Consider the following 27,452-nt stretch of genomic DNA (forward strand, 5'->3'; position numbering starts at 1 on the left):
AAGCTCTATTTGAAAGTTAAAAACTCTTTTGTTAAAAAATAAATATATTTGACAAAAGTTAACAAACACGTTGACCAAAATAACAGCTTTTTAAGCTGTTTTAGAGATTCCCAAATTTTGTACTTATCTGTTTTTTTTTTTTTTTAACTTATATGAAAACTTAATAAGTATTTAATCTAGGTTTTTTTTAGCTTATATGGAAACTCATTGGAGCATTTAATGCAGCTTTTTTATTTACAACCAAACACTTATTAACTTTTAATAAAAAAAATTTTTCAAAAAAATTCTATTATATAAAACTCTATAAATTAAAATTTTATTTTTATCAACTATATCAAACGGACTCCGAAACAACATTAAAGAACTAAGTACTAGTAGTATTAAACTGCTTAATTAATCTAAAATCTTTATGCCTGACTTGTTAAGTGTTTCCATAGCAATAGAGAAAGCATTTAATAGGAAATGAAAATTATGTTCTAATTGGAATTTTCACCAACATCAAAGTTTAAACCATATCTAGATATGTTCTTAGAAGGTTTTTGGAAGTTGGAAGTAATAGCTTTTATGGCTATAGGAACAAAATTGTTGATTTGTACTGCACCCACATCGGTGTTAATTCGGATACTACAAGGATAAAAATGCAAAAGGTTAGAAACTATCAAAAATCTATAAACTTCAACCAAACAAATATTTGAAATAACCAAATTACATGAACTAACCAAACCTTTTTTTTTTTTTTTATCCGTTTCTTTTTAAAAAATCAACAACTTCTTATACAATTATCCATATATTTTCAATAGGAACCCTCTTACTGAATTTATTAGTCGTTTGGCCCAAAAAAACAAAAAACAAAAAAACAAAAAAACAAAATTTTATTAAAGTGGAAGGAAGGCAGATAAAACAAAGGGTAAAACCCACACGTCAAAAGTCAAAACCCTAATGACTAATTTTTTTGGGAGAAAATTCCAAGTCCCAAAAACATGTTTCTGTGAACAACAAACCACCCCCGGCCAATATTCCTCTTGATCTTCCCGAGGAGGCCCTTTTCCGAGCTCAATGAAGCCCGATCAACAACAGGACGACGAAACGCAAAACCCAGAAATCCCCAACGGATCCAAACCCCTACCACCACCACCACCACCACCACCACCATCTTCTTCTTCTTCCTCGCCTCCACGCAAGAAAACCAGGGACTTGCCCACCCTCTCTGAATGCCACGCCTGCAAATTCCGGATCGACATCGCCGACGGCAAGAGCAAGCTCCACACCCTCTACAGCGAGTGGCGCATCGTCCTCCTCTGCAAGAAATGCTTTGCCGGCGTCGAGTCCTCCGAGATTTGCTCCTACTGTTTCGGCTCTGTTTCCGAGGAGGATCGTTGTGTCACTTGCTCTGAATGCAATCGCCGAGTCCACCGAGATTGCTTCTCCGAGTACAAAACCTTCGCGTCTCGGTCCCGTTCCTCCTGTTTGGATTCCGAGAAACTCTCTGTCTGTATGGATTGCTGGATTCCCAGGCCCTTGGCGAGCTGGAGAGGTGTGGTTCTGAGCGATAGGAACGGGAAGAGGAAGAGAAGAAATGGTGGTTCGGAATCTGGGATTCGGCTCTCCGACAATGGGGTATTAGAAGATGTGGTAAAGGATGCAAATTCCATGGTGGAGAAGAAGAGTGAGGCAGCGGCGGAAGCCCGAGAGAGAGCGGCGACGAAAGCTGCTGTGGCAAAGAAGGCCATTGAATTTGCCACCAATGCATTGGGTTTTGTTGCCAAGATAAATGAGAGGGAAGGTTCAGTTGATGATTCCCAATTGGCTTTCGAATTGCACAAAGCCATTAATGGCTCTTCGAGGAGGATTTCGAAGAATTTGTGCTCTGTGAATTTGGCTTGCTTGGCTGCTCCAAAGGGTTGTTGGGAATTTGATGGTGGTGGTGGTGGTGGTGATGATCAGTTTATCAGTGCTTCTTGCTCTGCCAATGGAAGTGTTTGTGGGAGACCTGATTCTTGCAGTTATGGTGAGACATTCGAGGAGAACCGGGATAAGAATGTTTCTGAGGCTTTGGATTTGTCATTGAAGGAAGGAGAAGGGAGTTGCTCGATGAAGACGATCAACTTCGGTGGAGATGATAATGGTAGTATGGACTTTGAGTCTCTTTCTTTTTGTAAAGAAGAAGAAGAATCTATTGAACAGAACAGTAAAAGATGTGATGCAAAGAAGCCTGATTGCAATTTGTTTAAGTACTATCAGAGGAGAAGGAAGAAAAATGATCGTTACTTTTTGAAGTATAGAAGGAAGAAATCGGATCGTTATTTTTTTAAGTATAGTAAGAGGAAAACCAGATTGAAAGCAATTCCTCCTCAAGCTTCTGCTTGAGCTAGTTGTTTGTCCCGAGACCGAGAACTGAAGGAAACAGGTTGGCGAATATGTATTGCTCTCCTTTGAATTTGTTTAAATTTCCTAATGAGTATAACTTTTAATATGCTTCTTGTGTGATTATCGACATAAAAGTTATAGTATAATGATTATTTGTTCGAATTTTTTCGCACTATTTCAATTGTATTTATTTTATGGGTTTTTGAACTTTTTTATGTCACTTGTGATGAGAAAATGATTGTGCTTTATCGTAACTGTGCTTAGTGTGGTTCTTTGAATATCTTCTTCTTTCCTGACATCATAATCGTTTTGTTGTTTACTTCATTGCAATGTATTAAATTGAGCTTGTTGAATATTCGATAAACTCTCTAAAAGATCACCACTGGAACCCTTTTTGAACCCCTTATCAGATAAAACTATAATCCACTGCAGTCTTCATTTGCTAGGTTTGCTTCAAGAGTTATTCTTTATCCCTGAACAGTTCATAATGAATCTTTTCCACCCAAACCAGACTCAAAGTAGTTCTCCTTTTCCATGTTATAACTCTTAATACCTTAAAATTTCCAAATATTTTAGCTGTTAAGATTGCTTTGCAAAAAATCTTACATGCTTTTCTATTTCCCTCATTGTGAACTCCAACCTGCTACTTCACTTTCTCATCCCATTACATGTGCCATATTGACGATGATTAAACATAGACCCCCTACTAACTTTTCCTTCCCATATGTTGAATCTTCAGAGTTGGATACCAAGACAAAATTTCCTCAAATAAGTGCTCATCAAAATAAGCTTATCAAGCTCAAAATTTTGAAGTCCTGGGGAAAGAAATTTAGAAGTGCCTCAAAAGCACCAGTATGGCTTATAACAAACAAGGTATTTTTTTTTAATAGTCTTCATAAACCAGTGTTGTGAGAGGTTTCAACACCCCCATGAAGTTTGGAATAGAGTGCTTCGTATGATCAACATTGATGTGTCAAAGATCTAGTAATTACTACTTAGAATATAGTTTAAGGTATAAAAGGATAACCAATGGTTATGGATGGAAATTAGAAATTTCTTTAATGTCTTAATGGTGCATTGAAAGGGTTTAGAGGTTGTACTTGAGACAAGGAAAATTTCTGTTACGACACCTGAATAGTGCCTGCTAATGGTGACTTGAATAATAGCTTGACCATTTTTAGGAATTTTGGTTGCTATTTCAAGGGGTATGGATGGAGATTTTGGAATGAGGTTGATAGTGCTGGAAATACTTGTACTTTTGAAACTGCCAAAAGCATGACAACAGCTCTTAGGAATGAGAAGTTTAAAAGGTGGGATTTGGAGTAAACTTAAGAAACTCATGAGGTTGTTTGTGATTATGTATTTGGTTAAGGTGCTTTGCTCATCTTTTAAGGAGCATTATAGAAAACCCCATTTTATTGAAATCTTAAACAACATGTTGGCTGTTAGTCTTAGATCATCTTGGAAAGCCAGTTTTTGGGGAGATATGGCCAGAACAGTTTACTAATTGGCAGTTCATGCTTCCAAGTGTTAATTTCAAATTTATGCTATAGTTTAGTTTCATATCTGCTGTTGTATGTTATAGAAACTTTATATTTATCTAAAATATCTTCACAGAGTGTAAAAAAATATAGTGTTGAATAACTTATTAAGCCTAGATAGTCTTGACAAGTGATGACAGATTGATTTAATTGTGCTTTTTGAACCTTTAAGAGTCTTGTCTAGATTCTCAAAAACTTGCTAACCACCCAAACCTACAGACAAGATATTTCTCCAAGAAGCTCTGCCAAGTGAATGTGCATGTAAACTACCAAGATATAAGGCTGCTTCTTGGAACTCTTATATGCGTATGCATAATCCGGTATAGTATATATACACATTTTCCAAGAGTGAATTGAAGGCTACAGTAAAAAGGTAGCTTGTGGTCAATTTAGGTGGAGATCTTTTATATTTCTAATGACTCGTGGTTTCTTTTTGGGCTTTGGGGTGCTACATAATTAAAATCTACAGGTTATTTGTACAAATGGCGAAAATTCTTTGCATGCTCATATAAATTTTATAATCTTTCTAGTTTTATTGTTTAAATCTAGTTGTTATTTATTGGATTGACATTTCAACTTTCCATCATAAAATGTGTTGAAGAATAACATATAGTTTGTCAACCTTTCAAATTTTCCCCTAGTACAGCTATGTCATAAGAAATATTGTTATACTGCCCTTGTAGTAAACTATAATAACTAAAAGCTCACTTGGATTCTATTCTAAAGCCAAAAACTTTACATGATAGTTAAAGCAATTTTTGAGTTCACACCAAAAAGGTACACTTTCTTGTAAAACTTAGAAACAGAAATGCTCCTAAAGTGCTGCAACTTGAAGCACTTTTTATCCAAGCAACTCCGCCTAGGACTCTATACTGAACTCCTCCAAGAAACAACCTGAAATGTAAACATTATGAAAACACCCGTAACATGCAAAACTTGGAAAGTATTCTGAAAAAATCTTGAGCAACTTTTTTGTGTTTCCTTAATGCATCAGTCACTTGTGTTTAGATGACAGGGGTCTTTCATTATGCTTCTGCTGTTTTCATAGGAAATTTGTTTATTTATTTATGTGGCCTTACTCCCCTACGGTCTGATTCTTTTGGTAGGTTGACTGGCAAGCTTCTTGCAGGATCCTTCATGGTTGCAACTTTTAAATGGAGCGGTACGTAGATCTGTACTGTGTATATTTGGTGTTATCTTCTTTAGTTAATTGATGATTTTTTGGCATGCAATGCACGCCTTCCTTTTTGTAATTACAAATGTTGGGATTAGCCATTGATAAAACTTCTCAGCTTTTGTTGTCTTCTATGCTAGTTTTAAAAAACATTTTGAGGCCTAAGCCTTGAGGCACACCACAAGGGGAGGTGAAAGGGCATTCTTAACAATGAGAAATGGTGTGGCTGAGCATTGAAGTTATTGTTTCTTTATTAGTACTTTTATTGGAAATAGTAGGCGAAGCACAATCTCAAAGTTAAATTTATTGCCACGATTGTTAAATTTGGATTCTAACTGAGTAGGTGGAAAGGTCTGAAAGGTTAAATCTAAGATTTTAAAATGTGACAAACTAAATGAAAATAACCTAAGTTACATATTATTGTCATAAAGTAACATAAAAATTGCTTAAAAAACTAACTTAAACTAAGACAAAAATAGAAAATACTCATACTAAATAAGAAGATTTTAGAAATGGAGGTAAATGGTTAACATTTTGAAACATCAAACACCTGTGACAGGCAAAATAATGGATACCCTTGTTTGAGAATTTGATGAGAAATACTTAAGCTAAATTTCATAAAATAAATTAATAGATCCTGGTGGTCTAGTTGATAAACAAGCACGCACACATAGATGACAAAGGCAGAGGAAGAATTTGTGAAGGAGAGAGTTGAAACTCAGGAGAAAAGCTAGGAAGGTTAGGTGTTGGATGGAGTGTGGTTATGGTGTTGAAATAACAAAACGTCAACGTCGAGATGTAAGAATGGTCCCTCGATGACTTTAAAGATGGAGGGAGGAGCAAGAGAGAAAGTAATATGCTGTTTGGAAGCTGTGAAACAATTTTAGAATGAAAATGAATCCCTAAGAGAAAAATCTGCAGCGGTTTAATGAGTCAATTTTACTATTATTATGTGAACTAAAAGTCTCGCACAACTCTTAAATTGTTTTTTTTTTTATTTTTTTTTATTTTTTTAATTTTAAAGTAAGTGACTTTTATGCCTATCTGTTGCATTGGAGGACATTTGTCTGGTGCCTCAAATTCAGCATTTAAGTAATATTTCTTGCAAATTGGATTATTAGGGGATGACCAGGTTGTGTATTGGACTCAGATTTTAAATTAGATATCCTGCTTTCCTTTTTCCCCTTTTTCTCTTTTTTTTTTTTAATTTTTTTTTTCCCCTCCCTTCTAAGTGCTCTAGTCCTCATGAACGTGCTCTTACTGCTAGAATTATTTTGTGAGCTTTAACTTTTGGTTTTCCATTTCTCTTGTGGTTGCGGATGTCCAGCCCCTTGCCGTAAATTAACCGGAAACTAGAAACAAACAAGTGCTATAACCTATAAGATAACTTTAGCCTTTGCTTGGTTATGTAATCCTGGTTGCTTGTGGTTGCTCCTTCAGCACCACATTAAGATTTTAGGATGTCAAGCCGAATTAAAGTTCGAATATTTTGTAAATGAGCCGGGGTCAGCTTGAGCAAGGAATTTTCAAATTTTGTGAGAAATTTTATTGCTGATAATTATAGTTCTATCAATATTTGGGGGGAAAAAAAAAATAGTACTTCATTTGTATGTATACTTATGCTTAAATACTCGTATGTAAATATATGTATATATATATATATATATGTATAGAGGAATATTTTATGGTGCGGACTGCACTAAAAGCCGATAATTTTTTGAAAAGAGCATCGGCTTTATTGTATATGTAGATGGTCCGCACTATAGAACTACTATATATATATATATATATATATGAAAATTTAGATGGCAACACGCCTTTCCTATGTGTAACCAAATTTAAAATTGAAATCATATTTGTATGTAATTTTCTATAATAATCATATGAACAGTTTCTTGGAATATCACTATTTAAAATATGACAAATTTGTCTAATAATATTATGTATTTTTTTTATGTGGTAGTTTTATTACTGGCTATAACCCCGTAGGAACTGTTAACCTGTTTACGTGGCCCGTATGATTGAAGGTCTGCAACAATAGTACGCCGTGGTCTCCATTTCCATATATGATTTTTCCAAATTTTTCAAAGCCAACCACTTTTATTTTATTTATTTTTTCGAAATTATAATGTTGGAAGAAATTTAGAACGTAATAGCACATTTACCCTTCCCTTTATTTATTATCCCCATGATTCCTCTTTGACATGAACAGTGGCATATTTATGAAACACTATTTATAAAGTGGAAATGTCAAAATAATCTTATAATTTTTGAAATTATGAGTCTTTTAGTTAAATTCATAATTTATGAGTCATTCTGTAAGGATATTAAGTTATTATTCATACTTATATGAGAAAATAGTTTTATATATTTTGCAATTACATCAGAGAACATATATTATAAAATTACAAAAAAGAAAATTGTAAATGTATTTGCGCCCCCCCTCCAAATATTTTTTTTCTTGTTTCTGCCCTGATAATAGTGCAAGATATTGACAAATATTCATAAGTAGTTGTTATTATTATTACTATTATTATTATTATTATTAGTTGGAACTTGGAAGTAAGCTAGGTGAGAGTAAATAAATTGACTAAGGTAAGGTATACACATGTTATTATTATCTTATTAATTAACATATTAATAAAATTTAAATATAAATAAGTGAAATGTAATTAAATATAAATTAATTAAATAATGACACCAATATGGTTGATAGCTATTCCGCAGACTAAATGGTACTTTTGCAATTATTCTATGATTAATTAGAAAATGTTACTTTATCGTTGTATAACATAGCTAGGCTGGCCCTATCACCCAAAAGCCAAAAAAGCTCTAGTATTCTCTTCCCTCGGATATTCATTAGTCAGCTACAATTAGAAATTAAAGATGATAGGATGATATTCATTATTCATTTGAATAGTGAAGATGTAAAACAATATCGAAAATGCAATTAATGAGAGAAAATGAGTTCCATATTTTGGTCAAGTTCAGCCATAAAAGGCCTTCTTGCTCTGTAATGTGTTAAAAGAGGTTCTTTAGGGATTTTTCATTTATTTAGTTATTTATTATTAGTACTATTATAATATGTTGTAAGGTGTTATGAAGTCATTTGTGTGATTGTTACGAGATTAGGATATGATTTTTAATTTGGGTCGACAATATATAGATTCTTTTTCCATTCTTAAAGTGTTAGTACTTATATATATATATATATATTTATTAATATTAAACCTTTGTAAAACTACTATTTTTTCCTCGACAAAATCCCAAATTCAAATTCCTTACTTTTATTTGTTTATTAATTTATTTTGATCAAAGAAATTCCTTACTTTAGTTGTCGAAAAAATTCTTTTACCTAGTGTGCACTTATCGTAGAATAATAAGAAATAAAGAAAGCAAAATGATAAATGAATAAATAATATAGTAAACTATTTTGTCGAGAGTACCAATAAAAGAATTAAAGCAAGAATAACGGAATGTTGTTATTCTTTAAACAATTAAAGCAAGAATAATGGAATGTCGTTATTCTTTAAACATTCACCTATACTTTCACATTTAGGTTGTTACATAATAGATATACATTCTCCCAACTCTTTTTTTTATTCCAAAACATGTACTATTCAAATGGTTAAATTCAATGATATTTACAGTTGATAATGGTATATATATATATATATATATATATTTTGAATTATTTCTATATGTAATTTACTAATTTACTACACTAAATAAAAACTATAAAAAAACATTAAAAAATAATAATAATAAGCCCACTAGCTTCCAAAATAATATATCATTTTAGAGAATCCAGTCAACAAGCTCCAGCTTCCTGGAAAAAAAAAAGGCATCTGTTGAAACGCTTTATTGATATTTACTAAAAATTATTAGTTCTCCAATTTTCTTATATATATATATATTTATTTATTTATTTATTATTATTTATAATTTTGTTTATTCCATCTTTTTATATTTTTCCTAGAGTTCAAAGCATATTTAGAGATTCGTAAGTACCAATTTGATGAATTTGTGGCGTCAACCTATAGGGTTTATCATTTTTTTAATTTATTCCCTAGCATAATGTGAGAGATTGCCTTTTGATTTACAAGAAGCGAAAAAAGAATTACTAGCAGGTTATCAAACCGAATATTCAGGGATAAAATTTGGTTATTCATTTGATATGACCATTGGCCAATATTATATTTCTTAAAACCCCATTAATCCCCTTATTATTTTAAAACCTCCTTAAAACTTCTCCTTCACCACCATTAAAACTATCTATATCTACATTCCAAAAACCTTCACTTAATTCCTTTAATGGCCACCCCCCAGGAACCAACCACAAACTTCACCACTTACAACTCCAAACCTTCCTTGAATGGCATCGCCAATCAAAAACAATTCAAAAGCGCTCATTAAAAGACGACGGCGAAGTGGACTACTCCCGGAGAGTGCAATGGCTCCGTATCTTTGGTAATCATGGCTGTCGAAGCTGTGAAAAGTGACATCAAAGTCATGCCGTTTGCCGGAGCTTGTAGCATGGCTATAGGAGAGTTCGCCTCGGTCTACACTCAGCTCGACATAGAATATGAAGAAGTAGAAGTAGAAGAGAAGTTACTGGATCCCATGCAAGCGGCTATTGTGTCGGTGTTTGCATTTTCAGCTGGAGAACTATTGCCGTTGATGGTGGCGGTGTTTGTAAGGGAGTACAAGGTGAGAATCGCGGTGGTGGTGCTAGTGGTGGTGGCAAGTTTGGCGTTGGTGGTGTTTGGAGGTGTGGAAGCGGTGTCGGGGAGGTTTAGGGTTTGGAGTTCTTGTGCTAGGGTTTTCGTTGGAGGGTTTGGATGGCCAGGGCTGTTACTTTTGGTTTGACTACTAATTTGATTGATTATAGTGGAAATGTAATTTGTAATTTCCCCTCCCAACATTCCCTTTCACTTTCTTTCCTTAAAATCTTATTCCCCTCTTGATTTCTCTTTTTTATTTGTTTACATTACAATTGTTTGTTTGTATGCAACTCATTTATTTTCAAATAATAAGGTTAATGGGTGTAAAGGATGAGACGCACATTCCCTTAATAATGTTTTATATTTCTTAGGTGGTTTTCGCCTTAACTACTATGCTCATTGATAATAGATTTTAGAATTCTCTCACTATTTCTTTTTTTAATTTAGGGTTTTTTTTTTTTTCTTCTTTGGCACCAAGGATCATAACTGATTATATTGCAAATTGCTCAGTAATCTATAAAAATTAGCAACATTATCTCGTAAACCTTACAAACCATTCCCCATGAGAAAATTGTTTCACTCTGTATTGTGTTGTTAAAAATCACATGAGCTGCAATTGGGTGATGGAGATCAAGAGAGGGAGGGGTAATGTTGACATTTTAATAAATTGGCATTTGTTTTCAACTCCCTATAATGTTATAATTTTGCGGGGGGAAAAGATGATTGTGGCCTGGGTTTGAAAAAATTGGAGAAATTAGAAGTGGAGATGGACACCGTGATGCCCTTATGGCAAATACCTTCATATATAAAAAAACCATCAACGGCATTGCTCACTTTTAAAGGTCTTAATGTGAAAAATGACTAACAAAACCATGTATCCTGCCTCTTGTATCTTTAGCATTTTCATAAATTGAGGAGACCTTAATTGAAATGTAGAACAAAATTAAATTAAATTGGAGTATTGGTAATTTTATCCAATCATATTGGCCTACCTAAATTTGAATTGACTTAATTTGAGTGGGTTAACTTAAACAGTCATCATCTCAAACGGAAAACAATAGTTTATTAGTCTTAATTTCAATATATGATTTTTCCAACCAAAACCCTAATTTTATATTTGTTTAGATTATAAGATTGGATGGAGACATGCTCAAATCTAATAAATGCTCCAGTGTGCCCTTCCCTTGATTGATCCCCACATGTCACTCATCTTTGACATTTAACAGCTTAAAAAACTGTGCTGAACAATTGTCTTCAAGGAACACTGTTTAGAAAGTTAAAAGGGTGATGCTAGCTACTAATACGATAAATTCATTAAGCAGTCTGTAAGGACATAGTTTTATTTATTTTATTTTTTTCACTAATTTATTACTTATAAATGGATCCTCCCAAAAAAAAAAAATAATAATAATAATAAAGCTATCTTTCTATGTGATGCATCCAGCCTAAGTTTGTACATACAAGAAAATAAAATAAAATAAAAGATGAAAGTGCATTCAAACAACAAAAAATAAATTATTTTGCAGGCTTAGAATTACATTTTTTTTTCTTCTTTTTTTTGGGTGAATGGCTTAGAATTACACTTGTATTCTTCAAGAAGTTAAAGGATACATTTTAATGCCAAGAGAAGTTAAAACTCTTTCCCTTTGTAGAATTTTCTTTTTAGAATTTTTTTTTTTTTTTCCTTTGGGTAATAATTTGACATTGTTCCAAAAATTCCAAATTCAAGTGAGGGTTAAAACCATGTAACGTGACATGTACTTTCACATATTGTCATTTTTTTAATTTATTATTATTATTATTATTATTATTATTATTTTTCCCCCACAAACAATGTTAGAAACTGTCCTGGCCTAAGACGGCATTTTGAAAGCTGTCTTTCTAAAACAGGACAAAAAGAATCTCCATGAACTAGCTGTAACTTACAAATATATATTTATATATGAAAGTTACTCTTCTGCTCAGGAAATAATGATTCCTCGAAAACCCTCTGTGTTTTCTCATTTTATTTATTTATTTATTTATTTTTTCATAACGGCAACTCAGCTCTCCATATCTTTAAAATCACAGATACCCAGTCAAACTATAAATGGAAATTTCTATTGCCTATGCATCCACCTACTTTCGCTATTTTCCGGCACTTCAAAAAGTATCACCCTTACTCGCCGTTGTAGCGCGTGCTTTCTACTCTCACTGCACTTTTTTATTTTTTATTTTTTATTGTTTCCTGCAGCGGTAGAGTTGGGAGAATGGCAGGATGGGAATATCCAATGTCGACGCTGGCAAGTGGAATTGCGTTGCAGCCTGCTGACTTTTGATTTGAGCACTCACCTGTACTTCTTGAACGGGTTGGAAAATTTACCCTCCTCTTCGGCGCGTTTTAAGCACGCGCCAGTACTTTTCCTGCAGAACGGGGATTTTACTACTACTCTCGGCGTTGGCACGTGGAATACATTATCATCTTAACTTTTGATTTGGGCACTCCAATTTACTTTTTCCTTTTTTTTAATCGTTTTGTAGAATGTGACATTTAAAACAATTTTTTTTTTTTTTTGGGGAATAGGGACATTTAAAACATATGCTAAAATAAGTAGGAAAGAACTCTATGGATAAAATTATTGGAGGATAGGCTAGACTAGAGTAGGGTCTTAATTATTCTTCCAACCTATTAAACAGAAACCTTTTTCTTAATTAGGACAATGTTCTTTATAAATAATTCAAGTCTTGATTAGAAAGAGAAAAAAGATATAGTATTTGATTAATAAAATTAAATACATATTAAAAGATGAAAGAAAAACATAATAGAGAGGATATATATTTTCTCTTTTTTTGTTACAAGATAAGACACATAAATGGGATGGAGTATAAATGTAAAAAGGAAAGAAAGAGTGCATAAAAAGAAAAAGTATACAGAATAAAAGATGAAATTATAAAATTCTTTTAGGTGTTGTTGAGAATGTATGCTTTCTATTTTAACCAAATAAATTATACCCATATTCTTTTAATTAATAAGTAACAATGATTAATGTGCATTTTAAATGACTATTTCATTAATTTTTTCCAAGAGAAATTACATACAACGATAGTGCAACAAGTGCTTAAACATCCAATGGAATCAACGAATAACATCGTTGGTTTGATTTTTTAACCTTTTGTTTTGGATTGGATTAAAAGAATAAAAAAAATCAAAAAATCAATGTTGGATTAGTTCATATTGGTTTTTTGAAGTTAAAAGCAAATATAACTTAACCAATCTAGTTCAATGTTATCAGACATAAATTTGACTGATAGATTCATTCTATAAAAGAAAAAAAATTCAAAAAATTTAAAAATCTAACCCAATTAACTAAATTTATTTATAAATCCAATCAAAATAGAAATATAAATTTATTAACCAATTCAATCCAAACTGAATTTAATGCTGAAATTGATTTGGATTTTATTAAAGCAAACTATAATTGATTGATTGTTTATTGCCTCAAATGGTTGCTTTTAAGCAATGAGCACCTTTAATTAACTACAAGCACTAAAATGTGAGGTGACGTAAATTTATTAGTTGGAAAATTAATGAACTTAGATATAGATTATTGGATTATGTAAAAGATTAGTGAAATTAAATATAGAGTAATAAGACGTAATTTTTTAAATGGATAAAAATTAAAAGTTATAACAAGGATATCAAATTTATTTACTAATATTTGACAATATGTTAATGTTTAGTAAGTAAAATTAATCTAAAACTGAGAAAATGAAGCCAATATAATTATATCACCTCATTTAATATCCAAAATTTAATGAATAAATATTTTAAAATGACTTCAGACCTTTTGTTTTTTAATAGAAATATATTGGAAAGGTATTGGAAAGGGAAAGGTTCATGGTTGGCATAATTTTGCAACTTCTGTTGGTAGACTTACCATTAGCATCATCAACTGAGGCAATCTATGTACATCTAGTGTACAGTCTCATACATCAACTGAGGCACTCTATGTGCATCTAGTGTACACTCTCATACATCAACTGAGGCAATCTATGTGCATCTAGTGTATAGTTTCATAGGAACAATTAAGTTTTTGATACAAATGAGGATGGAATTATTGAAACAAGTCTTTCAATTATTAACGTTTTGCATTTTGGATCCTAATATATATATATATATTTTTTTTTTTTGCATTTTGATATTTAAATTTCAATTTCTTTTACATTTCGATTATTTAACCATTATTTTTTTTTTTTTTAGTAGGGTTGAAATATATGGTGCATTCATAGGGGAACAAAACACAGGCTTGCAGGGGCTATGGCTCCCATTCTCTCCCAAATTAATATCTTTGCCTTTTTAAAGTTGCTTCAAACAAATTTAAAATTAATAGAAAATTAAGTATTTGCCCCCTCATAATTAAGATATCATATTGATTTTGATGTAATAAATAATTTTATATATAAAAACATAAATATAAAATTATTTCCATAAAGCTTCTAATATTTTATATATGTATATAAAAAACTCAACTAACAATTCGTGTTTTTATTTTACCAAAATGAATAAGTATAATTCTAGTTTTTTAAGATTTTTAAATATATGGTTTTTCTTTAACATTTAAAATTCTAATTTAATCTCACAAACAATATATTTGTTTAAAATTTTTTGTTCTTCTAGACCATGGCCTCCTAAGTTAAACTTTGCTACACTGTAGGTGCACTTTAACACAACATATACAAATCTTGTAAGGTCGTCCTATTTTACAATTTTACTATTTATTGCTGTAGTATATGCAAATATATATATGGTATCAAAATTGTTAAAAAAATTTGATAAAAAAATGTTAAAAATGCACAATTTTTTAATTTTTAAAAAACAAAATATCAAAAAAAAAAAAAAAGAAAAGTAAAAGGTAAAAGCTTAATAATCAAGGACATGCTAAAAATTTGATTAAAAAAATGCAAAATATTTTAATTTTTAAGGAACAAAATATATTAAAAAAAAAAAAAGTAAAAGCTTAATAATTAAGAAAAGTCCCTACTGAAGCATCTAACTTCGAAATTTGGACCGTGTCACGAAATTGGTATTATCACCAGCTCTCAGTACATCAGAGCTTGGGTCGAGAAGGTAAAAGAACTCTGCCACTACCAATCCATAACAAAAACTTAACCTACCTGAAAAGACGTAAACACCCCTACTCTGCAACCACCGAGCTATTCCTACTGGTAGATTCAAGATATTCACCCAACCGTTACTGCTACTCTATGTTTTGTCTAAATGACTTTTACATTAAACACCTTCTACATTTTTCTACTCTGACTTAAAATTTTTAATATTATAATTTTTCACTTAATACGCTTTGAGTTCCGAGTAGCAGTAAATTGCGAACGTGCCACTCTTTCTCTATATCTTCCCCTTCCCCACTCGCAGCTTTTGTTTGTTGGGAAAAAAAAAAAAAAAAAAAGAAAGAGAAAGAAATACAGTTACAAAGCTACTGTGAATTTTTTTTTTTCTTTTACATATAAATATAGAGAGAGAAATAGAGAAATTTTAAAACTGTGTTTTTCTGGAGAGACAATAGCAAAAGCTTCGTGTACTGTGGGAGTGAGAGAGTGTTTGGGATCGTGCAAAGGAAAATAAAATAAATTGGAAGGAAATTCAGGATAGTGGTTAAAGCGAGCCCTAGATATTCGGGGAAAAATGGCTTCGCCGAAGGTGGTGATGGCCTCCACGTCAACGACTAATCCGGATCTGCCACGACAGTCATCTATATGTTCCATCTCTACCATCATCGCCGATCTCCAACACGCCGATGATAGTAGAAACTTCGCTTCCATGAACATGGACGATCTCCTCAAGAACATGTACCCTTCCTCCGAACCACCACCACCACAACAACAACAACAACAACAATCCGACTCCGCCTTCCCCGCCGGCGGAGGACTTGTTGATGCCGGCGGTGGTGGCGCGTCGATCTCACGGCAGGGGAGTTACTCGCTGCCGAAAGCAGTTGGGAGCAGGACAGTGGAGGAGGTTTGGAAGGCAATCGTGGCCGGAGGAGAGAGTGATCGGAGACCCGAGGACAGAGATGGCGGCGGTGGCGGTGGTGGTGGTGGTTTGGAGGAGATGACGTTGGAGGATTTCTTGACGAAGGCTGGGGCGGTGAGAGAGGAGGATGTGAGAGTTCCTCAGGTTGTCGGTTATGGTGGTCAGTTTCAGATGCAGTCTCAGGGTGTTGAGGCTCCGATGATCGTGGCATATGGAAATGGAAGTAGTGGACGTGGAACTGCTGGGAGAGGAAAGAGAAGAGCCGTGGAGGAGCCTCTTGATAAGGCTACGCAGCAGAAGCAGAGAAGGATGATCAAGAACAGAGAGTCCGCTGCCAGGTCTAGAGAGCGCAAGCAGGTTTCTTGCAAACAATTTTTTTTTTTCTGTTTTAATTTACCTGCTTGTTTACCGAGAAAATGGAAGACAAAGAAAAGAAAATTGGAGTTCCTTTCGGTTATATTTTCATTATTGACATTGTTGCATGTAAACCGGGGGGGGGGGGGGGGGGGCGGGTGGTGTGGTTGGAATTAAAAAAAATGAAGGTTTCAGTAATAAATTCTTCAGCATTTAGAAACTGAAAAACTTAGATGGTATATTCAAATGGTAGCAGTAGTTCTTGATCAGAACTTTTTTTTTCCCCCCCTCACTTTTTTTCAGTTTTGAGTCCTCAAGAGATCGATTTGCATTTCTGTATTTTGTGGTCCCATTTTCTCTCAGTTCAGACTAATTAGATTCGAAGTGGGATATTTTCTTCTCCGGTTTCTTTTTTTTGTTCCCTTTAAATTCTTATGCCCTCTTTGGATGATAAATAAACATGAATTTTGTGCCCTAACTAAAATCTTTGGTTTGAGTGGAAGATGCATGAAGTATTTTCAATTTACACTAGATTCCATAATATTTAGTATACTTTTTTTAAAAGATAAATTCTTGTCTACATATGATTTTAATTTGTGTGTACACGTGTGTTGTTCTTGTTGTTCTTTTTTTTTATTTTTTATTTTTTTTTATTTTTTATTTATTGGGTTTTAGGCTTACACAATTGAGCTAGAATCTCTAGTGACACGGCTGGAGGAGGAGAATGCAAGGCTTTTGAGAGAAGAGGTATGTAATCTAGACGATATGGGGATTTTGATATACACTGTAGCTATGGTTTTAGCGCGTTGTAACAAATCTATGTTTTCTTTACTTTTCCTTTCTATTCATCGTCTTTAGTTTCATCCTCATCCTCAATGTTGCTGTATTTCGATTTTAACTGGTTTTGAAGACAGTTTGTCTGGTGTGTGTTATTTTAAACTGGTAAAACTTCATTGTAATGTAGTAGGTGTATCACTAGCTTATTTTAAATCTGAGGGGCTTTGATACTTTATTGGTCCCAAAGAATACCACTGCAAATTGGGTTTTTTACACGTTGATGTTACTGTGAATGATAACCTCACATGATCACCATATAATGTTTTCAAGGTTGCAATTATTAGATCTTTTATGCAGAAATCATTATTGGCAATTTCTGATAAATCAACCCTTTGGATGCAGGCTGAGCAGAAGAAAGAGAGGTTTAAGCAGGTATGTGTTATGTGCTTCTTTCTTTTGTTAAGGCCTAGGTATCGTATTTTGGTTCTACTGTGTGGTCATTGCTATCTAAAACAATTTATCATTGCTGAAAAAATAATTTAGTTCCTTAGATATTGGCATGGCTTGCATAGTTTAAACATTTGGTAATTCCATTCTAGAATAAGTTGGATGGTTTCCCGTGCATAGAGGGTCTAGCTTGAAAAATTGTATTTGGGAACATTTCTGCAAATTGAACAAAGGGTTGCAGTGGAAAAGGATTTGAAAAATTCATAGAAACAGAGTAAATTTGAACTAAAAAGCTTGAAGTTTTATTACTCTTATGATAAATAAATAGCTGATGAAATCAGAGAAACATTTTATTCATACTGTAATGAGAGGTAGGTGTGCTTTCTTTTTATTTAGGCTTATCCTTATATTTTGGAGATTTATGAAACTGATATGTATTTGGTTATCTACTTATATTAAGTTCTTTTGTGTCTTCTGTGATGATCTCTCCTAAAGATTTGAGCATGTTTGACAAAGAAGTACCAGTTAGCGTTTCTTTGCTTTGCCGCATTCAAATGCATGTAAATTTAGTAAATTCTACATTTGAGAATTGTGTGCATAGTGGTAGATAAAAATATATTGAGCAACCATTTTCTGTTGATGGTTTAGAGTTAAGGATGTGCTTTGACCAATTAAATACTAAGCCCTAGTCTTAAGTAGAAACAACCCTGTTGTGGTACTTATAGGATAAAAAAACTATAAGTGAGTTGTTATTTAAAGCTTTTTGGGCGGCTTCATGTATGCTTCACCTGTTTGTGAAAGCCCAAAAGACTCAAAATTTGTCTTTTGAATCGAGTTGTGTATGTTGTACATTTAGCTTGTTTATAGATGTAGCACTCACCAGTCACCCCCACTTGTAGGCAGGTCCTGTAGCTAAGAAAGGAATTACTTGTTGAACCTAAGAAATTATACATTAGTGTCAGCATAATTCAAACTTGAGAATAAACAGACAACCACACCTCTGATAGCATGTAATGCTATAATTGCTCCTAAAATTAAGTTGTTAGGAAGTGTATCCAACCTATAATCAAACCAGAATATTGTGCAATAGCAGTAAACTCACACATATTAGGTGTGTCAAATCCTGGCTTTTAAACAATTAAAAATAGACAAATCCATAATGTATCATTTCTACATCGGGTATCTGGAGTGTTCCTTCATAGATACAACAAATAGAAATGGGGTTTCTTTTGTTTGTGAAGTTAATTCTTGGATCCAAAACTACATATGTGGGTGGAATTGTGATTGGAAGATAAAGCAATTGCTGGAAATAATTTCCCCTCGTTAAGATTGATACTATTATATTGAATAAGATGCAGCAAATTCATTTTGGGAAGCATGTAAAATTTCATTTGAGGAGAGGTTTAATGTACTCTCTGGAGCTTCATCATACAAGAGAAATAATGGTGCCTAATATACTTGCATATGGGATTTATATCCCTAGAGGCTATGTTGAATGCTAAATTGGTTTTCAATACATCCTCATAAGTTTGTTAATCTTTAATAAAATTCCAACTTTTAACTTTAGAGTTTTTGAATTTAGAAGTGCATCTTATACTTTTTGGGCTTTTCAGGTATTTCTGAGTGTGTTCTTATCTTGCCATATTAACATAGCAAGGAAATAAGGGTGCCTAATATACTTGCATATCGGATTTATATCCCTGGAGGCTATGTTGAATGTTAAATTGGTTTTCAATACATCCTAATAAGTTTGTTAACCTTTTATATAATTCCAACTTTTAACTTTAGAGTTTTTGAAGTTAAAAGTGAATTTTATACTTTCTGGGCTTTTCAGGTATTTCTGAGTGTGTTCTTATCTTGCCATATTAACATAGCAAAGGAATACAATTTTATCTGAATCCTCTACTGGGTTTATGCCATTTTTTGGCCTAAGAGAACTTGTTAAGTCATTATGAGTGTTCATATTACTCGGTTGAATTATTGGTGTTAAATTATCTACTGACTGATTCTCTGAATAATTACTGTGTTCATATTATTGGTGGGTTTACTGAAGCTGTGTCGCATTATTCTGAGGAGACATACTATTTAGAGGATTGTAACCTTCTGCTACTACCAGAACAATGTCGCTTATGTCTTGATGTTCACATTTTCCGTGAAATAGCTTAATTTGAAAAAAAAGAAAAAAGAAAAATGTCCACTTTTATAAATAACGACTTGGTATAGATGGTATTCAGCCGTAAAATGTCCACTTTCATAAGTAATGATATGTTATTGATGGAATTCAACTATAAAATTGCATTGCCTTCAGAACTTGCACCATCTGTGCGATTATAGTGATAATGCTTATTTTAATTTTTCAAATTTAGCACACAGAATACCTTTAAAGTCTTAATTCATTGGAGATGCAACCTTCTATTATTATTTTATTGGTTTATTTGACTTGCAGCTCATGGAGAACCTCATTCCAATGGTGGAAAAGCAAAAACAACCCCGTGTTCTACGTAGAGTTCATTCTATGAGCTGGTAGATCACTAAAATTCTCGATCCTGTTTATTGATAAGATTTCCATGGTGGCTTGGATTGAAGACAGTTATATTTTAGAGATGATATTGGAGTGGGGGTGAAAAAAAAAAAAAAAAAAAAAAGAGAGTTTTGAAGAGATTGAAAGAGAATGATTTCTGGGGTGATTAACCTTCAGAAGTTAAAAGAATAGTAGTTGAAGTAGACCTGTAAAGAGAACCAGAATGCAGCTAATTACATCAATTGATTTCAGAAGAGATGATATGTGCCCCTTTAATACAAAGTTTATAGGAAAGAATTCTTGGGAACTTGTTGATTTGCATAGTTAGGTGCTTGTAGAAAAAGAAAAATGTCCTTTTTTACAGAATTAGTGGTAGGTCTTCATCCATGATGCAGTTGGGAAGGAGGAGCTGATAATTGGACTAATTATACTAATAATATATGTTAATTTATAAGTATATTTGTTTATTAAAGTGAATTTAGCTGATAGCATTATTTTAAAAACTCTTTGATATCTGATATTGGAATCGCTTAGATGCAGGTCTTGTTTAATGTTTCTTCAAAAGTTGTTTGGTTCCTGTATATAATTTTGATTATCGAAAATGTAAATCCTAGCATATATGGTTTTAAGAATTGGATATGAGGAGCTAGAATGTGGAAGGGAAGTTATAAACTGTATGCAGATTTTATGTTTATGTAATTATAAAATGTCACATAAATTAGAGGTAATTTTGTTTTTAATAAAAGTGAATTTTTGGGGTTAAAGATTTAATGTAAGCATAACCGATATGGGGTTACATTTTACATTTTAAATATTCATTTTTAAAATTAACCAAACCGATCCAATTTTAAAAATATTATTGAAGTATGATGGACAAACTTTCTTTAGTAAAGATTTTTATTTTTTAAACTTTCTTTTTCTTTTTTAGGTGGGAGTAATTTAGTGGATTGAGAAAATAAAAATAGAAGTTGTAAAAGTGATTTTTTAGGGAATGTAAATACTGCATCCCTTTAAAAACGTATAATGAATTACAAATGGGTTGTCACAATTATTAGATAAATAAAAGATCAAACTACTGGAAGGGTATGGCGTTTTTATTAAACTATTTAAAGGTCCTTAACGTAAGAGTGGAAATCGGTTTATTCAGCAAAAAGAGTGGACATTGGTAAGCTCAACTAAACCGATCATTGTCAGTTTGGGTCGGTTCCGTGTGGCTTTAGTCTAGGTTCATTTTTGTTAAAAGAAAAATTATATATATATTTTTTAAAAAATAAAATATTTTTAGTATGTTTTTAATAATTTGTATTTAATATTAAATATAATTTTTTAAATTAAATAATTTAAAATATTACAAAATTTATCAAATATATTGAGAAATGTTATGGTGCAAACGGTCTGTATGCGAATCATGGGTATTAATCATGGTTTTTTTTAAAAATCGTCGTCAAATAAAAACAATCATTAATATTCACAATTCAGATACGGATTATCCGCACCATAGACATAACCTATATATATTTATGTACAAGTTCAGTTTGGTTGGTTTAGTAGAATTGAAAATCATCCAATCCAAAATCAAATTGATTATACGATAAGAAGCGAAACCGAGTCAATTCATTCGATTGATTTAAATAGGTATAATTCGATTTATACCTATCCAAAAACGGAACATATCAAATCGAATCGGTGTAATTCGATTGATTTAAACAATTTGGTTTATGCCTATTCTTTAATTAGCATATGATTTTTTTTTTCTTGTATATAAAACTTTAATTTATAAATAAAAAAATAGTTCATAGAATGTAGAGGATGAAAAATTCTGAATTACAGTAGAATCCAAAAAATTAAAATGAATTATATAATATATTTGTAATTTTAAAACATTTGAGATATGGAACATATTAACACTTTTTTGAATGAGATTATTAGGAAACAAACCTCTTTTACATCTCAGGGTGCGTTTGGTACGCAAGACAGGTTCAGATCGAATAGGATCGGACAGGATAGAATAGTGCAGTCCTGTATTTGGTATAGTTTCGGACTGAATGATGGACTAGTTGTTTCATGTTTGGTGCAAAATTAGACTGGATTGGACTATTTTAAAATTTTTTAATTTTTTTTAAAAGAAAAATTATAAAATTCTATTTATAATTACAATAAAAAATAATGTACTTAATTAATATTGGAAATTGATATAGAGTTTATTTACATATTTCATTTACCATTTTTATTACATCCACAAACTATATTAATTTGTAATTTTAAAATTAAATGAAAATTAAATTATAACATAATATTTTATAAATAAAAATTAATAAGAAATAAAGTTAAGTAATGAAATTTTGTAATTGTAATTTTGTTTTTACATTGTAATTAAATTGTAATTTTTTTTACACCCACAAATTACGTTAATATATGGTTTTCAAAACAAATTAAAATGATATTATAATATGGTAAATCATATGTACAAATAAATAAAGTTAACATCATATTTAATTAAAAACTTGTTGATAAGTACGATTTCACATACTTGTCTCCATACAAATGTATATATTTGATTTTACACCAATAATCTACTTATATGCCAAATAAGTAAATACATCCATTGATAGTAATCCAAACAAACAGCCAATTATAAAACCATTACGTCACTCATTATTCAAGTTGGCACATGTATGTGCGGTGATATGTTGTATTGGATTTGCCTCATTTAGATTCCTCATCATTCGTTCTACATACTCAGCATATGCTATTTCAGCTTCTTCAGCTGTATTATAGGCTTGGTATAAATTATCTTTAAATCCTTGCACCTGTTGATGACATTCAGGCCAAGAATTATATATTCCTGGTTGTCTACCTTCAAACACAACATAAACTCTTCTCCTTGCCATTCAATGTTCCTGCATATTATAATAAATTATAACATAATATAATAAGATAATAATAAAATTAGACAAAATAACAATTAACTAAATCAATCAGGTGCATATTAATACACTAAAACATAACACATGCTTCATATAAGTGTCTTTACATACATAATTAGATACGAACATCCATTACCATACCACATGTCCATAAACAACCATACAACATATGTCCATAAAGTTCACATCCAAGTGTTCATAGTTATTATCCCCTCATACATAGTCTTAAATATATGATACACAACAACACTTAGTAATTTAAAATTTTTCTAGCAAATTCAATCTTGCCCATATCCGTTCTAATAATCTTAAAAACCTCAACGTTCGATGGATCCAATCTCATTACCTTAGAGATTTCGAGATTGTCATCAACAGAGAAGCCTAACCTGTCAAGCTCCATAGCTAAGTATTGTGGATAATTGGCTTCAGATTTATCTTACTTTGCAGCCAATTTATCAAACAATTTCTTTGCTACATTGCCAAACCCGTTCACAATGTCATCATCCTTCAATCCAGATTTTCTCTTACCTCTTGATTTGGGTCGGGTAGACGGTTCACTATGGATTTCATTCACAGACATTGGAGAACACACATCATTAAATTGTTCATTTCCACTCCAAATTCAAATCATTGACCATATCGATTGGAGTTTGTGCTCCATGTCCCATTGCCCGATCCTTTTCAAAAATACTAGCAAGCCTCTCATATAGCGGAATTGGTTTACTTCTCCATGCCTTTGCACTTGGGTTACTCTAAAATAAAAAAACAAACTTTTACTTGTAAACAATAGAAAAACATAACTTCATATATCAAGTGAAAAAATTCAATGAAAACTCATGTCCAAAGTTTCAAAACCTGCATATATGCTTTCCAAACTTCGTTACTATCAACTTCCACACATTTAAGAGAGTCATTCCATCCGAAGCCACTTTTATTTAGCATATCATATATTATACCGTATTATTTCTTCCACTTTTTCAGGTTTGACTCAATGTGTGGATTTGTTCACAAGCCCGAATTAGGACATATCTCAGCCAATCGCCTCTCAATCATAGTAATTGTGCCAGGCTTGAATGATCCGGTGTCACACCGCTGCCCACTAGCTACAACCTCATCTAAAATAAGCAGCAAAGCATCTTCCTCCCCTTTACTCCATGTACCTCTAGATTCAATCCCTCGGATATCGTGACTGCTACCTCCAACTTCCATTTCTATTGAAATACAAATTTTTATGATTTCAATAATACAATAACAGCAAGCAAATAACAGCAAGAAAATAAGAAAAAATCATTCACAGATGACAACAATGGCATATAATATAAATTGGTTTTCATACAAATGATCCAAGATGTTTAACAAACAGTATAAAATAAAACAATTACAAGAGCATTAAAACACTCGACCACTAATGTCCATGACATCTCCTCTCATCAAACATTTGCTTAGCTAAATCATCTCTCCAGTTAGTCCATTGGTCCGAGGAAGAAATCGATCCTATAATGTCATCGTCGGTACTAACGGCAACATCTTCACTCCTATCAAACTCAACTTCCCCAGGATCAATTATCATTTCTCTTCTAACAAGATTATGTATAAGGCAACATGCGGTAATGATCTTGATTTGTGTTGCAATAGGATAGAAAAATGGACTTCTTAAAATTGCCCACCGTTTTTTAAGAACCCCAAAGCATCTTTCTATGACATTCCTAGCAGATGCATGCTTCATGTTGAAATACTCTTAGTGATTTATGGGTGCACAACCATCTCTCCACTCAGAAAGGTGATATCTTGTTCCTCTATATGGTGTAAGAAATCTTTCACCATTAGTATAACTAGCATCCACTAAGTATTAACAACCTAAAAAGAAAAAATATATCTCTTATTAGTGTATGCAATGTTGGTTACTACAATTTAAATTTTGAGAATTAGCCTTACCGGTTGGTACTCTTAATCCATTTGGCCTACTTAATGCATCACGGAGTACTCTTGAATCTGAAGCGGAACCTTCCCAACCAGGTAATACAAATATAAATTCCATATTTGGATTACATACACCTAAACCATTTGTGGCTATCTCAGCCTTTCTTGTGCGATATCTTGGCTTATCGATTTCTGGTACATTCACCTTAATGTAAGTTCCATCTAAAGCTCCCAAACAATTCTACACCATTAACAAAGTTACTAACATCAGATAATGTTCCAACTAATTGAACTATAATATTAATAACGAAGCTATTCACAAACGTACCTTAAATACTTTCCATCTATCATCCAAACAATTATCTGATACAGGTTTTGGATGGCTCAACAGAATCTTATGTAAGCGCAGTACTCCATGCAACACAGAATTGAAATATCGACTTATTGTCTCTCCCGATCTAAAAAATCTAGTGATAATTGTACGGTTCTTGGTATGGTGAGCAACTATGTGCAGAAATATACACACTTGCTCTTGCAATGTAACAATGCCATCACTTTTAACATATCCATCATCGTCTAATAACTGACATAAAGTATCAAATGTTCTCCTATCCATCCTAAGCTGACTAATAAAATTAACATCATTATCTAGCAGACTATTTAGAAAAGACATACGCAATTCTGCATTCCTAGGTAATTGATTTCTATAACCTCTAACATTTCGCCTTATATATGCCCAATACATATACATAAGCAAAAGTAACATAAAAGCCGTACAAAAAGACTCTAATTGTGAATCATTTGGAAGTAAAAGGAATGCAGCGACTTTTCTTCGATCCATATGTACTACAAAAAAATAAAAAACAAAAAAATGCTTCAAGAAAAATAAATAAATACATATTAAATTTGAGATACATAAACTACTTTGGACTAAACAACGCAAATCAATTCCAAGATACATCTATTTGTATGAAACAACGCAAATCAATTCCTTCCGTTTGCCATAAGATGAGTATGACTAATCAAAATTTAATTCCACTTGTCATATATCAACTATGTAGCAAACCAGGATTTTCATTTACCATTTTTCAAGTATGAGCAAGCATATTCTTAATAACATGTGTTGTTTAACAAGCTGACTAATCTAATAAATCATGTTCGTGTCAAGCATTTTTCAACTTACAAAGCATTTCTCATTCCATTTGTCATCAACCAAAGCACATACCGTGTTTAAGAAATTGTAACTTAATATATTTTATGTCTAAAACACTAAAACAAATGTAGGGTTAAAACACATATTTTATAACTAGGATATCACATGTAATAATGCTCCAAAATTGATCCGATATTTATGGTCGAAAGACCAAAATGCTTATAATTTTTTAAAACCCAAATCATCTAATAGACAACAACCTGATTGCCGTTAAAACCTGTGTCTTAAATGTTTCCATCTCACAAGGTAAAAAAAAAAAAAAAAAAAAATTATAAAAACAACGAATTATCTATTTTTTATTTAGTTTTTCCATGTAAATTTAGTTGATTAGGCAGGTTGCACTAATTTGTAATGACATTCACAAATAATCCTTATAAATTAAATCTGTTAATTTTTCAATCTTAAGCAAAAACTTATATTCAATAATGTAATTTAAAAGCTTTATTGTTAAAAAAAACAAAATTAGCTGAATAAATCTCAACATAAAGTTTGAAAGCTTGTTCACATTTTTAAGTGCGTACTTAATATAATATAAAGTTGATTTTCTTTTTGTTTATGGAAAACACCAAATGAGCAAACATGATAGATTTTCCAAACATCATTCCCAAATTTCAACTGTTGCCATACATCATCAATAAAATGCTTCAAGATGGATTTTAAGATTTTCTTCAATGAAATACAAAGATAAATACTTAGCAGGGAAACCAACAAACAATATCTAAAACATTTTATCAACACCACTATTAAGAAGCACTGTTCATCTAACCAAGCTTTTTTGGCTGTCAAGGACCGAAGTTTCTCAATCACAAATTGCACTGCCTTCTTATCCGACCGATCCAAATCACAAGATACTCTCTGAACTGCACAATAAGAAAGGCATTATGAATAAAAGATAAGCTATAAACTACACAAAAAAGAAAGGTATTATACATAACAGATAAGCATATGCAGAACAAATTAGATTGAGTGTTTGGGTTATATTTTTCAATGTGTTCAGCATTTTACCATTGGTTGGGACAATTTATGAACTTGTAAACCTGGCCTAGTGAATAATTACAAGAGCAATGGACACTTTTATTTTTTTATTTGAACTTATTACAAACTGGAGAATTTACAGGTCTATCACTGAAGCAGTTGACTAATACTTGAATCTTCATTTATGTTATTCCATTTTTAATTTGTAGAAAAATAACACCACCCCGCAACATACACAAGGTAACCAGAATACCCAAATATGGCAAATGAAAACCACCAATAGAAAATACAAAATTTTGTAAATTAGATTAGTAATCATGACCCTGTCAAGATCAGCTAGAAAATGAATGTAAGAGAATATTTAGATTCTAGATGACCAACTATAATACTGTGCAGAGAACTGTTTTTACCATTTCAAATTGAAAAATCTCTTACATTTTACCCCCCAAATTATGAATTAGAAAAGCACTAAACTAGTTATAAA

The 27,452-nt window shown here is 32.1% G+C and overlaps 3 protein-coding genes across 9 annotated transcripts; all 3 read left to right on the plus strand.

The window, feature by feature from the left end:
• Positions 1-896: 896 nt before the first annotated feature.
• Positions 897-6,846, plus strand: LOC107421509 (uncharacterized). Of its 4 annotated transcripts, none has more exons than XR_009634108.1 (3): positions 898-2,407; positions 5,015-5,070; positions 6,410-6,846. XR_009634108.1 is itself a non-coding variant. In XM_016030760.4 (2 exons), the coding sequence occupies exon 1, from the start codon at positions 1,057-1,059 to the stop codon at positions 2,365-2,367; it is 1,311 nt and encodes a 436-aa protein (XP_015886246.3). In that variant the 5' UTR covers positions 899-1,056; the 3' UTR covers positions 2,368-2,407; positions 5,015-5,320. The 4 variants fall into 4 exon arrangements, 1 of the variants encoding a protein (XP_015886246.3); XR_007243157.2 differs by lacking the exon at positions 6,410-6,846 and adding an exon at positions 3,107-3,240 and having other exon boundaries at positions 5,015-5,320; XR_007243158.2 differs by lacking the exon at positions 6,410-6,846 and having other exon boundaries at positions 897-2,419; positions 5,015-5,320.
• Positions 6,847-9,558: 2,712 nt separating this feature from the next.
• LOC125424320 (vacuolar iron transporter homolog 1) lies at positions 9,559-12,124 on the plus strand. The gene is made up of 2 exons (XM_060811236.1): positions 9,559-9,917; positions 12,040-12,124. Exons 1-2 carry the CDS (start codon positions 9,559-9,561, stop codon positions 12,122-12,124), a joined length of 444 nt encoding a protein of 147 aa, XP_060667219.1.
• A 3,100-nt stretch (positions 12,125-15,224) lies between these two features.
• LOC107421564 (ABSCISIC ACID-INSENSITIVE 5-like protein 7) lies at positions 15,225-20,484 on the plus strand. Of its 4 annotated transcripts, none has more exons than XM_048480846.2 (4): positions 15,225-16,191; positions 16,864-16,935; positions 17,368-17,397; positions 19,247-19,447. In XM_048480846.2, exons 1-4 carry the CDS (start codon positions 15,487-15,489, stop codon positions 19,307-19,309), a joined length of 870 nt encoding a protein of 289 aa, XP_048336803.1. In that variant the 5' UTR covers positions 15,225-15,486; the 3' UTR covers positions 19,310-19,447. The 4 variants fall into 4 exon arrangements, with proteins under 4 accessions (XP_048336803.1, XP_048336804.1, XP_048336805.1 ...); XM_048480847.2 differs by lacking the exon at positions 19,247-19,447 and adding an exon at positions 19,026-19,235; XM_048480848.2 differs by lacking the exon at positions 19,247-19,447 and adding an exon at positions 19,466-19,762 and having other exon boundaries at positions 15,226-16,191.
• The last annotated feature ends 6,968 nt before the right edge of the window (positions 20,485-27,452 follow it).

This window comes from Ziziphus jujuba, chromosome 9 (genome assembly GCF_031755915.1).
Source record: "Ziziphus jujuba cultivar Dongzao chromosome 9, ASM3175591v1".
Taxonomy (NCBI): domain Eukaryota; kingdom Viridiplantae; phylum Streptophyta; class Magnoliopsida; order Rosales; family Rhamnaceae; genus Ziziphus; species Ziziphus jujuba.